General features: G+C 36.0%; 1 protein-coding gene across 1 annotated transcript in view; it reads right to left on the bottom strand.

Annotated features, from left to right (window-relative positions):
- Positions 1 to 725: 725 nt before the first annotated feature.
- Positions 726 to 15,727, bottom strand: part of MSH4 (mutS homolog 4) — a 32,000-nt gene continuing 16,998 nt past the window's right edge. The window contains exons 9-20 of the mRNA XM_075711102.1: positions 14,189 to 14,263; positions 13,694 to 13,758; positions 12,978 to 13,147; positions 10,376 to 10,512; positions 9,840 to 9,943; positions 8,887 to 9,011; positions 6,923 to 7,123; positions 5,587 to 5,705; positions 4,905 to 5,033; positions 3,244 to 3,418; positions 1,465 to 1,553; positions 726 to 1,131 (exon numbers count right to left, since the gene is read on the bottom strand). Coding sequence (XP_075567217.1) covers positions 946 to 1,131; positions 1,465 to 1,553; positions 3,244 to 3,418; positions 4,905 to 5,033; positions 5,587 to 5,705; positions 6,923 to 7,123; positions 8,887 to 9,011; positions 9,840 to 9,943; positions 10,376 to 10,512; positions 12,978 to 13,147; positions 13,694 to 13,758; positions 14,189 to 14,263 — 1,575 coding nt within the window. The 3' untranslated portion in view covers positions 726 to 945. The remainder of the gene's footprint in view (positions 1,132 to 1,464; positions 1,554 to 3,243; positions 3,419 to 4,904; positions 5,034 to 5,586; positions 5,706 to 6,922; positions 7,124 to 8,886; positions 9,012 to 9,839; positions 9,944 to 10,375; positions 10,513 to 12,977; positions 13,148 to 13,693; positions 13,759 to 14,188; positions 14,264 to 15,727) is intronic.

Below are 15,727 nucleotides of genomic sequence, written 5' to 3' on the forward strand. Positions count from 1 at the left end.
CACAGTGCGCCTACTACCAATGTTATTCTGTTGCACTGGTATGTTTACAAAGGTAGATACATAAAAAGGAAATACATAACTATATATAAAAATACATTTGTTGTTATAAATTAGGTATTACACTGTTGTGTATTACCCATTTTATAGATATATGTATAATAAATTATATACACACACATAGAGAGATATAAGAACTCTTGGCCTAAGTTGGTTAGAAGGAAGTGAGGAAAGATCAATTCCTTCAAGCTGGAATACATGGCTGCAGTCACTCAATGAAGTTGTACTAAAAAAAAAAAAATCAAGGAAGAAGGCTATTCAACTTTTTATTGATTTCCTGTTACTTACTTTCTAAACAAAAAAGTATCAACAGTATCAATACCACAGTAATTTGCTGTTACTGTGTTACAAAAAAAGCTCTGACTGCCCAGTTCTGGAGAGGAAGCAGTCCTGGACCGCCTTCGTTATGTTGGATTAAGCGTAACAATTGAGAGAGCTAGAACCCTCCTTGAGGAGGGAACAACAGGATTTATGGATGCATGTTCAACAGTGCAAGTAGAGCTTGCCTGTACAAGACACGTGGACCATCTGTTTCAAAGATTGCTTTTTGTTAGGCAAGATCTTCAGTATCAGATGTAAGAACTATAATACCACATATATCATGTAGAAAATACTAAATATTATAAAACTTTTTTGTCTCTAAAATAATGAAAGGGATATAGCTCATTATCAAAAAGAACTGTATTCCTCATACAAAGTAAATGCTTTTATTTCAGGTATGTTTTGGGGAAAAAAAGCCACGAAGGATATGGTCTTTCAGTAGCGAGTATAATTTAGACTAAGAATTAAGAATTTAAAGACATGTGAAATGCAGTGTTTTCCAATACTATGGAAAAAACGGAATCATCTTGCAGTCATAAAAATCAGAGCAACAGCCTATGTTACACATTACTGTTGCTCATCATTTTGTCCGGGTGCAGGACAACTGGCTTCATACTTTTTCTTCAAGCCTTTCAAATATATACGCAAACTGTCTGGATCCAATCGAGAATTTCTGGCAGTCTGAACCAATCTCATTGCTAAATGGTATACAGCTCTCTGTTTCATCACCTCAGGAGTGCTCTTCTGCCTGTGCTGTTCTTAAAAACATACACGTGCATTAAAATACTAAATCAATTATGTTCTATTATTAAAATACTAGTGTTTGCTACTTTCCAGCCTATTTCTGATCTCCTGATTCTTGGTTTGTACACCAACACTGCATGTAATGCTCCTTAACCCGAAGGGCTGCTTTGTGTTGTCACCTAACAGAATCTTTTATAACTGGTTCCAGAAATACAAATTTTAATGAAATCTATTTTCATAAAACCATAGGTAGTGCTTATCCTATATCCTTTCAGAAACTTAAAATATATTTGAGTTTTATAAAAACTGTGAATTGCAGTATTAACATTTTCTACTACATACCAAAATTTGTTTTGCAATACGATTTGTGATTTCCTTTGCATCCAAAATTACAGATGATGGTAGGGAAGAAACTTCTGCAGCTTTTAATCCTAAACATATAAAACACAAATCAGGATTTTTGATGTGATTTTTTTTTCCTACCTTCCACACTATGTCTGCCAGAATTAACTTAGCCTATTTTTTAAAGGGTGAAGTTTTCATTTTTATTAAAATAATTTTGATATACATTTTCTCTGCCCCTTTTTTCCTTTTTTTTTTTTTTTTTAAATAAACAATATGGGTTTGAGAGTTACAAAATAAAATGTCTGCTTTCTTCTAATGCTACCTCTAAGATACACTTCCACATGAAGTTACTGCTGGTAATACCATAACTGGGCAGGATGAGACACATAAGGTTAAAGGAATAAAATGGCACACTGGTGTTAACAGCTTTCTCTGTTTAGTTTTTTAATTTGGCAAGCGGGAAAATACTGAGGTTGTGCTACATGCGCTCTCCATTAAATCCAGACATCCAGTGGATATGGATGTCATGTTCCAACTTCTACTCTGTTGCCAGCAGCCAAACGGTCAGATACTCGGGGTAAGAAAGAGATGTAAAATACTTTTTCTGCCCGAACATGATTTTTTACTTTTTCCTTTGCCTGTGGCCCTGGCTGTTCTGAGGAAATTCTGTACTTCATCGGGTGCTTTAATACTGTACAGTTAAAAACTAAAAAGGGTCAAGAAAAGCCCTTGCACTCTTTCTTAGAATGTAACTTTGCTCAAGTAAGGTAAAGCCAAGACACCAACACTAAGTTACTAACGGCCTCCTGTTGTCTGAGAATACTCTCTAAACACATGATTTTTCTGAGTTAGTGGTGGTGTAGCATCTGAAATTGAGCTTGTGCTGCCAAAGCTAAAGAAACTTATTCTGGAATTCTGATATAGAAATGTTTTAAGTCCAGTTAATTGAAGCTTGACTGGAATAATTTGTAGTCCTCAGTTACCACTAGCTTGCAAAAGTCATGTGTAGCTAACTTCCTATTGATTAAATGTCACCTAAATAAAGGATCCAACTTCAGATTCTAGTATTTGGAAACATACAGATTTCTGTAGCTCTTTAAAACACGTGGTTGTGCCTTATTGTCACTCACTCATTTCTTTATTGAGCCATAATCTGTCAATCTGTACAATCTTCAGTATGATGTACTCTGAAGTTAGAAGAGAAGTAAACCCACTTTCCTGAAAACACTGATGCTTTAGTGGAACCTCTCAAAATAACCTTAGGTTGATACACAGTAAAATTCCTGTCCTTTTTTAAAGAAACTTGATTCCTTTTTGCTAATCAAAAAGGGCCAGGCTGCTATTTAACTGATATATCATTACTTATGGCAGACACATAAGAGAGTTTTACATAACACAAACCTCAGCATTCACACCTCTCCAGAACTTTCACTTGCTTTCATAAGCAGAGATTAAATCAACTCAAGTACCGTGTGCTCAGAATGGCTCATCTCACTTAAGAGGTGAATCAAGTACCTACCAACATTACTAAATGTTTTTTTTCACTATGAAATTTCATCTAAGTTCTTCATACTGCCCCAAACTTCTATCTCACTACATGGTTACTTAAAACACACAAGTATTTGAAACATATCACAGATCTGCAGTTGTTACTCTATGACAGAGATACAAACTCAGCAGAAATCTGTCAGAAGAAAAATATTGTTAGATGCCCAATAACTGAAATAGTATCTTATATAATCTTTACTAAGTTAAAGTCACAGTGGAATCCATTACCATAGTTCTTTTCCTCTGTATATCCTTTAGCGAGCGTGTAAGTGTAAGCAATTTTCTCCTTACTTCCAGCACTGCTTCTCACATGTTGCACTTCAAAATGGTAATTTTCCACATTGGGATACAAAGCATCTATATGACACAGTTCCAGGAAATGTGTAGCAAACAATGTAAATGCCTAAATAAGGAAACAAGAAAGAAAATTTATTTTGGAAATGATCCTGGAATAAATTACAATAAATAAGAAAAATTAAATGATCTCACAGATGTCCAGGTTTTCCTCCAAAACATTGAAAAGCTGTCTCTAAAGTACTAAAGCAAATTAAAATCTTTAAGTGATAAGTTTCAATCATTAGCAAGGATATCTTTTCCACCTAGGGATCCTCCCACTCCTTTCTTAATAGAAGGAAAAGAATATCAGAAGTAACAGGAAATCCATGATGCTTACAAAATTTGACTGGGATTATTTGAATGATTGTCAAATGGTTGCCTTAATACTCTCAAAGAATGTTTTACCAAAAGTACAAGCTACAGAAAATATCTCAGCTTTTCAAACCAAACCACAAAAGTACTCTGAATAAACGCTGATGAGAAACTGAACACCTACACACTTACTTCAAAAAGTTGACAACAACCTGAGGTTGATCACATAACTAGTAATAAAGGTGAAACTTCCAACCCATCTAAAACCACCTTCCACTTCCCTAAACAAGCCTCTAACCCCTGTGACCCATTCATAAGTTGCGTGGAACTACCACTGTACTTTGGAAAGATAACAGCCAGGTAAATAGGTTCACTTTTAACATTTAAGCATACAAAGCTGTACTAAGCAAAACTAAAGAGACTGGTTATTCTCTTTCTACATAGAAATGCAAGCTTGCGAGCAAGTTGCGAGACGGTGACCACTGTACTGGTTTTGGCTGGGACAGAGTTAATTTTCTTCATAGTAGCTACTATGGGGCTATGTTCTGGATTTGTGACCAAAACAGCGTTGATAACACACTGACGTTTTAGTTATTGCTGAGCAGGCCTTTTCTGCTTCTCACACCACCCCACCAGCAAGCAGGCTGGGGGTGCACAAGAGGGGACACAGCCGAGGCGGCTGATCCCAACTGACCAAAGGGATACCCCATACCATATGACATCATGCTCAGCATGTAAGGCTGGGGGAAGAAGAAGGAAGGGGAGGACATTCAGAGTTACGGTGTTGGTCTTCCCAAGTAACCATTACGCGTGATGGAGCCTTGCTGCCCTGGAGATGGTGGAACACCTGCCTGCCAACGGGAAGTAGTGAATGAATTCCTTGTTTTGCTTTGCTTGTGTGCACAGCTTTGCTTTACCTATTAAACTGTCTTTATCTCAGACCACAAGTCTTTGCACTTTCACCCTTCCAATTCTCTCCCCCATCCCAGTGGGCGGGAGTGAGTGAGCGGCTGGGTGGTGTTTAGCTGCCTCCTGGGGTTAAATCACAATAGCCAGTGAACAGAAGTGCAGTTTTTGTCAGCATTACCACCATAATTCTTACTATTCACCAGTTATGAAAAGTATTTTATTTAGGCAAGAAATCTCTACAAAATTGAAGTTAAATTATGAGAAAATACTGTATTTACTTTCAGTATGACAAAATAATTACAAGTTTTAAATTTTTTTCAAAACAGAATTACCTTTAAATTCAACAGATATTCACAGGCAGCATAACAAATGCCAATACCTTCTTCAGCACTGGTACCTCTGCCAAGTTCGTCAATTATGATGAGTGATTTGTCATTAGCATTTTGTATGATGTATGTTATCTAGGAAAATATTTAAAGTGTTATCGTTCCTATAAATGCATTTTTTTAAAAACCCTAAGAGGAATACTGCTGCTAATAGGAATACTTTGTGTTATTCAGATGAAACTTAATGCAGAAATTTAAAAAAAATCTTATCAGATCCACAAATTTTACCTTTTCACAGCTTTCAAATAACTATCAATTCTAATCAAGCAAAGACTCATACAGCCCTCCTTCTCTTTTCCCTTGAACATACCACTTTCCCTCAAAATCATATCAGTTTGGGAAAGGGAATTGGAGGGCTTAGGTACCTACCAACAATCATTTAAGGTCTAAGAAATAACAAAACGTTGAAACTACTGTCCAACAGAGAACCGATTTTTACTCATATTGGGATATCTTTTTATTCAAGATATGCCTGGTTTTCTGTGGTTTATCGTCAAGGTAACAGATGAAAGCTGAATTTCTGACAGCTTTTCAAAGTACACTCTTTCAGTGGAAATATACCAGTACAATTTCTACTAGCTTAACAGTAAAAATGGGCTTTGGACCCTGGATTAGCTATGTTTAATACCTCTTTCATTTCCTTCATGAATGTTGATGCATTTGTTTCTATATCATCATCCATACCTATTCTGGTAAAAATCTGTTCTGCAATTCGAAAAGAACAATACTCTGCTGGGACATAAGAACCTACAAAACAAGTAAAATGTGAGTTTTCTCATATCAGTGTGACAAATACCAATTCGCCTGAAAATGTCAGTGGGGAAAAAAAATAATCAGTTTTACACTTGGTTTTTATGCACTGTAGAGAATGCTTCTTATTCTATAAAGTTTCATAAGATTATGTTTACCATTACTTTATAAGAAAAAATTATTACATAGATACCGTAATTAAAGACGCTTATCAGTAAAACCTTAAGAAATCGTATAGACTGACACACAGCTTCAGCCAAAGGGATGCGAAAGTGAGAATAAACACTAAGATTAATTTAAATTTCTGTAGCCGTTGAGTTACTGATCCCAAAGAATCTTAGATTCCCAAAACCAAGATTATATTGCCTTTATCAGACTTTGAGGCTTATTAGTTTTATTGAATAGAAAAGAACAGGAAACCTGCCAAAAAGTCTCTTTTATTCATATTAAACTCATGTTTTTGAGAGCAATTCTTGAAGAGCTTGCAGTTGTTGTTGGGGATTGGACCCACAAACACATGGTGGACAAATTTTATTCTCCACTGCTAAGTAATTTCATTCTAGTAGAGTTAGGGTCAGCCTATTAAGGTCTTTCTCCTGTGCTACCAGTCTTACCTTTATCTTCAGGGTAAAAATCATGAGGAATTCCTGAGAATAGGGATGAGTCTCAGTTGGACTTTACAAATATTTGTTTTACTTTTATAATTTTAGTGATAGAACCTTGCAGTATTTACTACTACTTTTATTTTAAGTAGTTGATTATTCAGCTATTAAGTCTACTTGGCTGCAAGCATGTGTCTCTGCATAACTGAGGTATGCTCAAGTTCATCTATTCCTTTTGGATGACTAACACATACATAGCCCGACAGGCATACTTTAAGGACACTCACTATCAATCTAGCATAAAGTGCCAGATTGGATTAAGGTGCTCCAAAGAATTAAAGTATACAACTGTGCTTCTCCTGCAGACAGACTGGGGAGGCTTCCAGATACACAGATGGGGCCCCATAAGGTTCCAAAGGCAGACCCAAAACCTTGCAGCGGCCTCTGTCTGCAACACAAGAGCTGGTAGGAGCAAACGGACTAAAAATTACCTGTTACTATTTAGATGGAATCTTATTCTAGATGCCAAATCATTCAACTTCATAAATATTTTTAACTAGAAAACACTAAATGTGCTGCAGAAGATTACTAATATGGTATGCTCTTACTCACCAATCTGTGCCATAATTTGACATAGAGCAATCTGTTTTAGATATGTTGATTTTCCACTCATATTTGGTCCTGTAATAATGACAAAATTGTTACCCTCTGTCAGATATGTGTTGTTAGACACAGGTTTTTCCACAGCTATCTTTTCAAGAATGGGATGCCATCCCTGCTTGATTGCCAAAGTATCCGTAAATTCTGGACGAACTAAATGAGAAAAAGGATATAAAATGTTGTAGAGTTAGTATGGAAACCTTTACATTACTAAACTAGTGCATTTTGAAATAAAGTAATTCTTGCAGAGCAGAAGTCAAACTCTGTGGTCCTGATTTCCCGATTTTTACTTTCCTGTAGTAAGCAAGACTAACATGCAGCACTTGGGAAGAATTACCAGCCACTTTTGGGTATAGATTCTGATTGTCATCCAAGTCTTCATGATTTATTACTACAAAAAGAATCCCATAACTAACACTTCATTTCTAAATTAACTTTCTGTGTTTGTGTTCTGTAGTAAGTAGGGTTGGACTCCAGTAATAAAGAAAAATACAAAGAGCAAAACCTGAAAAGTAATTAAAACAGAAAACCTGAAAGCCAGTTTCAGAGCCGATTTATTTTTAATAATTTATTTTTATACTGCTATGAGCATATAATGTACCGGGATCACGAACTCTTGTTACTACTACATATGTACCTTATATAAGCATGGGAAATAAGGAATTAGCATGCCTTCTATTTTTGTTATATTTTATCATATTGATTATTTGGGTGTATACTATGCCTACATAGATCCATTTGATACTGGGACATCTGTCACAATACAGTTCTTTTCTGGACCTATTCCATATGCCTCCTCTTTGTCTACCTCAGTATCAATACCACAGGCTAACAAAGAAGTGTTGTGGTCTGTTTAAATGGAGCAACCTTCAAGAAAGAAGTGCCAAAACAGTTTTTCAGGTTTAAGCATTGGGGAACTCTAATAACCTGGTGTACGTTTTAGTCATTTAATGATTTAGATGAGAGAGTCAAGTGGCAAAGGGGACTAAAAACTACAAATGACAGTTCATTTCATTTGGTGCATATACATTCATGCCTGGCTGTGCAAACTGCAGGTGTAGATTAATGGAAGAAGCTAAGTGGCTTTGGTCTTATTATCACTGCTGAAGAAAACTTGTGCTCTGATTCATTTGGTGGGAAAAGGTTGTGATGTCTCAAGCATATCAGTTACTGTTCAGTTACACATCAATTCATGTGCTATGACTGGAATCATGAGCACATGAAGATTCACAGTCCATACTGCAAAGTAAACTGATCCTGCTCATGAACTGGAAATTACATAGCAGCATCAGTAACGATGAGCTAATACACCTCCTGAGATGGCTTCCAGACCTGATTTAGTATCTACACTGTATTGTACTGTACATAAGTATCTCAGGTCAGCATTAATTGAAGACAGTGTGCTCATTTGTACATTGCAGAACTGGGCTAGGGAAGAAGGATGAACAATATGCAGGTAAGCACATGATCTTGGATTCCTCAGAAGACTACCCAAAAATGTCTAAAAGCGCTACAGAAATTGAAGCAGATAAACAAAAGTAGCCACATTTTTTTTTTTTTTACAGTATATACTTAACGTTGATCTGCTTGTGCCCTTTCAGAACAGAAGTGTAAACTCAGAATGTTCAGAGACTTTGTGCTTTTGAATAGAATATGCTTAAATGGGCTATCTTGAAAAGACTGGCTGTGAAGGCTTACAGCAGCTAAATGGCAGAATGTAATTTCAATGAATGGAAACAGAAAGAACATCAGCACAAATCTGGCAAGGATAGACCTGAGACACTCACCAAAAGCCTACTGAGACCCAGAAAAATAAATGACATGAGCTTAGCAATCAGAGAACCAGACAAAACAACCTGGATATTCTCGAACAGGAGGGTCTTTATCTGGCCCATGACGGAATCAAAGAAACTTACCATAATCAGAAAGAGTGCAGGCATGGGCAAATGAAAGCAGCATATCCAGCATTGACACAATGTCAGACAGCTTGTATAGGCAATGAATGTGTTCATAGATCTCGTTCAGTAGTTTACACACTATTCTGAAATTAGACACTATTTAGTTGTTGCACAGTACATACTGTCACTTTATACAACTTCAGAAATAAAGCAAGTTAATGTTCATACTGCATACATTAGGATGGGAGGCTACTCATAACATGCCATTATCTCTGCCAGATGCAAGCAAACGTATAAATTTCTTTGAAGCAAATTAAGATCTAATACCATCATCTCAGATCAAATTCTGCTATCAGACACAACACACATAGCTCAAATACCAACAGCTCGTAAGAAAGCTTCACAAAGAGAATGAACTAAAAATATAGCTATGGAATCAAGTATGTTTTATTAACATGTCAAATGTGACTCTAATTCCCTTAGGCCTTCATGTTAATAAAAACCCCACATGGTTTCTATAAAGAATTTCCATAAAATTGACATGCAACATTACTCTTAGTAAGTCTTCTGAAATACACAGCAGAGCAACATGACATGCAGCAAGGACAAAATACAGAAATAGAGAGTTCTACTGTAAATGCAAGGAATTGATTAAAAGTAATGATTCTGCATTACAAAACTACACATTCATTGTGTCATTTTGTGTAGATAATTCACCCATAAAAATTTAATAAATATGATGGCCACCCTTATTAATAAATGTTTATATATTTGTAATCACATTTAATACAATACACGCCTTTGTGGGTTTTTTTTGACTCAGGAAGTACACTTGATCAGTGTTGCTTTGGATTACTTCTGTAAGTAGCTATAACTTAAGAGAAAGATAGCTTTAAGAAAATGTGTAATTAGCTGTTAATTGGACAAAATAAATGTAGATAGCAATATTAAATAGTTTAAAATGGTCTTACAAGTAGGTCATGTGATATATTTCTCTCAGGGACTCCTGACATCTTTCATTCATTTTTATTAAATCTGCTGAAGTGAAGCTATATGTGTTTTTCATTTTAGTTATCTACAGGGAATTCAAACCAACAATAAGAACTCGCCGTACTATCAGAAACAAAAACAGTTTCTAAAAAGCAAACTGGGAACCATACGGGGAGGGGGGAAAACAGAAAAAACAATGCCTAGCTTCATTTTTCCCATGTAAATTTTTATGAAAAATCCATATAAGAGAATGCAGTTATCAGCAAGATATACAACTTTTTATTTACACACAACATAATTGCATGTAATTGCACATTTCTGACTATATTAAGTATAACTAGAAATAGCGCAGTTATAAAAACATACCAATTATACCTTCATTTACTTCTAGATATCTTCACTGAAATGATGTTGTTGCTTAAATAACTGTATAATGTGTATTTTATTAATGTATTATATATTTTATATACATTAAGTATACAAACATATTACATAAAAATTTATCTAGTACAGATACCTTTGTAAATTCAGAAGGAAGCTGACCATTGGGTAATGCTGAACAATCAATACTCATCTGGATAAAAAATCCACGAGCAGAGCTGAAACTTGTTTTCATTGGTAAGTTGTACTTTTCCGCAAGTTGTGTTATCATACCTACATACCACAAATAAAGATTTGACCCAAATTACATACATTCACGTGCATACACACACATACATGTTTGTGTTGGTACAAAGATACATACTGTTAATATGATTTATAGGTGTTGAATGTGTCAGGCAAGAAACATGACAAAAGGCCTTAGAGGTGGGTCTCCAGGGAGTTATTTAAGTAATGTATTAATGTAACAAAGCTGGCTGCATAAAGCTATTGGGAAAAAATTCCAGTGGAGAATCAGATAAAGTCGTGTTCTTTAAAGACAGTTCATGCATTTGACCAACTCGCACATAGGCCTAAGTATGGAAAGTTTGCTCGAGCACTTAGCGTCAGCATCTAAGACAGAAGAAAGGATGAAGCTACTTAATGGTGTTTCCCTGCTGCTCATTGCTCTAAGCTTGCCCACTCTCCAACCACTCACAATGTAGACTAGCAACTTCGGACATTCTGGATATAGAATCATAGAATGGAAGATCATCTAGTCCAACCACCCTTGCTACAGGCAGGAACATCTTTCACTAGATGAGGTTGCTCTAAGCCACATCCAACCTGACCTTGAATACTTCCACAATTTCTCTGGGAAACCTGTTCCAGCATCTCATCAACCTCATCATAAAAAATTTCTTCCTTATGTCCAACCTAAATCTACTCTCTTTCAGTTTAAAACCATTGCCCCTTGTCCTGTCAATACAGGCCCTGGTAAAAAAAGTCTTTCACCCTCCTTCTTACAAGCCCCCTTTACATATTGAAAGGCTCCCCGGAGCCTTCTCTTCTCCAGGCCAAACAACCCCAACTCTCTCAGCCTTTCTTCACAGGAGAGGTGTTCCAGCCCTATGACCAGTTTTGTGGCCCTCCTCTGGACCTGCTCGAACAGGTCCATGTCTGTCTTGTGCTGGGGACCCCAGAGCTGGATGCGGTACTCCGGGTGGGCTCTCACCATAGCAGAATAGAGGGGGAGAATCACTTCCCTTAACCTGCTGGCCATGCTTCTTTTGATGCAGCCCAGGATACAACTGGCTTTCTGGGCTGAGAGCGTACGTTGCCAGCTCACGTCCAGTTTTTTGTCCACCAGTATCCCCAAAACCTTCTCTACAATCCATTCAATCCCCAGCCTATACTGATACTGAGGATTGCCCTGACCTAGGGGCAGGGCCTTGCACTTGGCCTTGTTGGACTTCGCACAGGTCCACTCCTCGAGCCTGTCATGGTCCCTCTGGATGGCATCCCTTCCCTCTAGCAAATCAACTGCACCACTCAGCTTGGTGTTGTCTGCAAACTTGTTGAGGGTGCACTCGATCCCATTGTCTATGTCATTGATGAATATATTAAATAGTATTGGTCCTAGTACGGGCCCTTGAGGGACACCACTTGTTAGTGGACATTGAGCCATTGACTGTAACTCTTTGGATGCGGCCATCCAGCCAATTATCCATCTCATATCCATCTTTCATTTCTTAGTCCATCTGCCAAACCCATCTCTCTCCAATTTAGCAACAAGGATGTTGTGGAGGACCGTATCAAAGGCCTCAGCGAAGTCCAGGTAGACGACATCAGTATTTCAGTCCTGGAGTCACCTAGCATTTAATCTAGTAAAGAGGAAATGAGAGAAGAATCCCTTCTGCAAGCATGTGGACTACAGTGAAAATGGGCAAGGGGAACACATCTCTTCACACATTCTGGAATCCTAGCAGCTACCAAACTTTGGAAGGTTTAGGAAATAAAAAACAATAGTGTCTCTACTTTTCACTGTGTACTACGTAGAATGTAAGACTAGAAGGAAACAGGAAGCTCACAACACATGACAGATGCTAAAGTTTCTGATGCTCTTTTAAGTTTCCCATTACATAGTAAACCAAGAAGATGGTCCTTCAGCTAGAAATCAACATTTTATACTAAAAAAGGAGATCCATTCTAGAAGATAATTTTTTTCCTTCCATTTTGACTTAATGATAAACAGGAAGGTTACTAAAGCACAGTAACAGACATTATGCTAAAATTCCTTTCATTCGTATTTTCCAACTCTTAATAGCTTGGCTAAGAAGTAGTCCACAGATAGGTCCAAGACTGCTTAAAATATAAAGAACAAAGAACTCGGATATTTTAATTCAAGAAGCTAAAATAAAGATTTACAGGTTTTATGCAGAATGTTTTAGTTGGAATAATTCTGTTACATTACATTCATTTTTTTGTACTTCTAGAGGATAAGGAGCAACAGGTTTAAATACAGGAATCAATATAATTGTTCGACTTCATTAAAATAAAACTGAGTTTTTATCTACAAAAGGAGAATCTCAGTATGTATGTCAAAAGTACTTCAGTTACTTATCAGTGACAATCAGCTTATACTAATACTAAATACTTTTTACATATGAGGTTATAATAGACATAATTACATGGCTTCTACACACCAGGTGCAATGTACTTTGAATTCCAAATAAGTAAAAATCTTGGTTTAGAAATACCTGCTATGTCATCAACAATTTCTGTGTATGTTCTGCGAGCTATGTCAAGGAATTCATTGATGTTAGGCTTAACAGCATAGCATTTCTGGGTCCTCATACTCAGACATCCTTTTGTGTACCTTGTATCATCATTAATTACAGTTGTAATCTTTTCAAGTATAATACCGAATCTGCAATATTAGTTGTATCGCAAATTAGGTATATAATACTTTACAATTTTTATTTGCAGTATCAACCCAAAATTACAAATAAGAGTATTACAAATAATTGAAGCAAATTATCTACTGTTAAAACCAAACACTAAATTTCATGTCTATTCACGCCTTCAGAATGAAGCATGACTACCCAAGTCGGACCAAAGATATCATTCAAATCTTTGGGAGATATAAATTATTTCTCAAATATACAGGCAACAGTTGATTTTTGCATTATTATGGGGACTCTAGGAAACCACTACTTCTGTCTTTTCAGAATTATTTCTAATGGAGTGCAGTCCATCAGCAATTGCAGTATCAGAGCTAACTTTGCTTTTTCCCCTGTATTTGTTTCTTAGTTGAAAATTACAATTTTTGACTATTAAAATCAGCTTTTAGGCAAAAGAATTGAGCTATACCTGTAACTACAAATAAGCAAAGATGCAACATCTTTAATCTTACAGATATTCTTAAGAAAGATGAGAGTTTCTAACATACCAGCTGAAGTATTATGATAAATACCTTGTATCTTCAAGAGAATTGTAATAAGCCTTTAGCAGCGGTGTGTTACACCTTCTTAAAGCAGCCTGTTGAAGATTAAAATATGGAGATGAACAGTTACTCCTTTTTGTAGCCCTTTCAAAGGACTGAAAATTCTTAGATTCACTGAGGCTCACTAGCAGTTGCATAAGCAGCTAACAGAATCTGAGCAGGAGTTCCAGTTAAATGTTTGTTATAAAATCAATTATTCAGGTAATGGTATCCAGTTCTTAAGAGTACTAGAGAGAGTCAAATGCGTCTTTTCAGTTGGCTTAAGAATTAACAGACTATGTTGGCAGTATTGTGTTCTGCAAGATATAAAGTAATTTTTTTTTTTTTGATTCGATGATCCTTATCGGTCCCTTCCAACTTAAGATATTCTATTCTATAGTCCATTAAATTTAACAAATGGCACTGTACAAAAATAAGGACAAAATGGTCTGTACTTTATAAAAAAAAATTACAGAGACAGCTTACTCTTAGAGGCTCCACAAGTTCTAGAGTATGCTTCAGGTAGATTAAATTAGTTATTTTTGATTCAGCAGTTTTAACCTGTTGAAAAAATTTACAAATATTCTTTTGTATGTCTGCCTGTTTTAAAAAGTACTTAAGAACTAGCAGAACTCATACTGTTAACTGTAACAGGTTTATCCTTTTAATGAAAACTGCTAGAATACTTTATAAGCTCACTTTGACAACTCGATATATAACTGCATAAAAAATGTTTACCTAAATTTTACATTACCTACTATGAGTTTGCCCATCAGTATCTAATATTTTCATGTCTGTACTGGTAATGATTGATAATGAGAACATTCTGCTAACACAAGCCATGAAAACTTTTAATCTTCTACGTATACATAGCTCTATACAAGCTCTACATAGCTTGTAGACTCTTTAAAATCGAATACATTATGCATCATAATTAAGAAGCACAGCCCTTTTCATAAATGCTGTTAAACACAACATAACCCTTATCTTTGGTTAATATATTTATATCCTTAAACATCTGCCCATGTAATTAAAAAAAAAAAAAACCCACAGTGTTTAAAAATTTTGCTTATAGTGACTGCTTTTCAAAATGTTTTGGCCACATGCACATTCTACCTTGTTTTGTATGCCCCATTAACATTTATGGTAAAGAATTTTGTTGCTGATATTATGGCATAGCATATGTACTGCACACCATATGCAGTATATATGCACTGTGTGACAGGATTTTAAGAAACCAACATAGATAAGCACGTTGTTTGGTTCTGAAGAAAATCTAGTGTCAGTTTTCAACATGAACACAGGAGCGTGACCCCGTGTGAAATCTTTTCTCCTTTCTATATAATAACTCTTTACTCTTGTAGTACTGGGCATCTCTTGCCTTCCCTTCTATGTAAAGTTGTTTTCTGTAAGAGATAGAACTAAACAATGCTAAATGTATGAAAGGAAGAATCATAATCTGCAAATAAATATGGGGTCTAAGTTCCATGATGGAATCGGACATCAAAAGGACAGATATGGTCATACATGAAGAGTTGGTATTGCATAATGGAATGTACCTTTGCTAACATACTTCTTATAGGAACTTTAACTGAACTGGTATTAAAAGTAGATCTCTATACATGCTGCAATTTAGGGTCAAAGGGAGAAAATGAATGAATACAACCATAGTCGATAGCTCTTCTATATAATGTTGCTTTTTTATGGTTCATTAATGACTAAAATGCAAGCCTATCCTCTACAGCATCTGAAATTAATTTGTCCACAGTCACTCTGATATGTAAAGCATGACGATTCAGAGAAGCAGCTGACTGTGATTTTGGGCTAGATACTTAAGTCCTACATTTAAGTGCTATGTCAGTAGATGAGCCCTAGTTTAACTTTTGTATTTCCTGGAAATTCATTTAAACCAAAAATACTGGTACCTTCTCCCTGTGAGAGAAGGAATCAATCTGTTGCATGCCTGGAATTTCATCAGGCACAGAATCTATTGAATTTGTTCTTCAGGTGGGTGAACAAGTAATC

This window comes from Pelecanus crispus, chromosome 5 (genome assembly GCF_030463565.1).
Source record: "Pelecanus crispus isolate bPelCri1 chromosome 5, bPelCri1.pri, whole genome shotgun sequence".
NCBI lineage: Eukaryota > Metazoa > Chordata > Aves > Pelecaniformes > Pelecanidae > Pelecanus > Pelecanus crispus.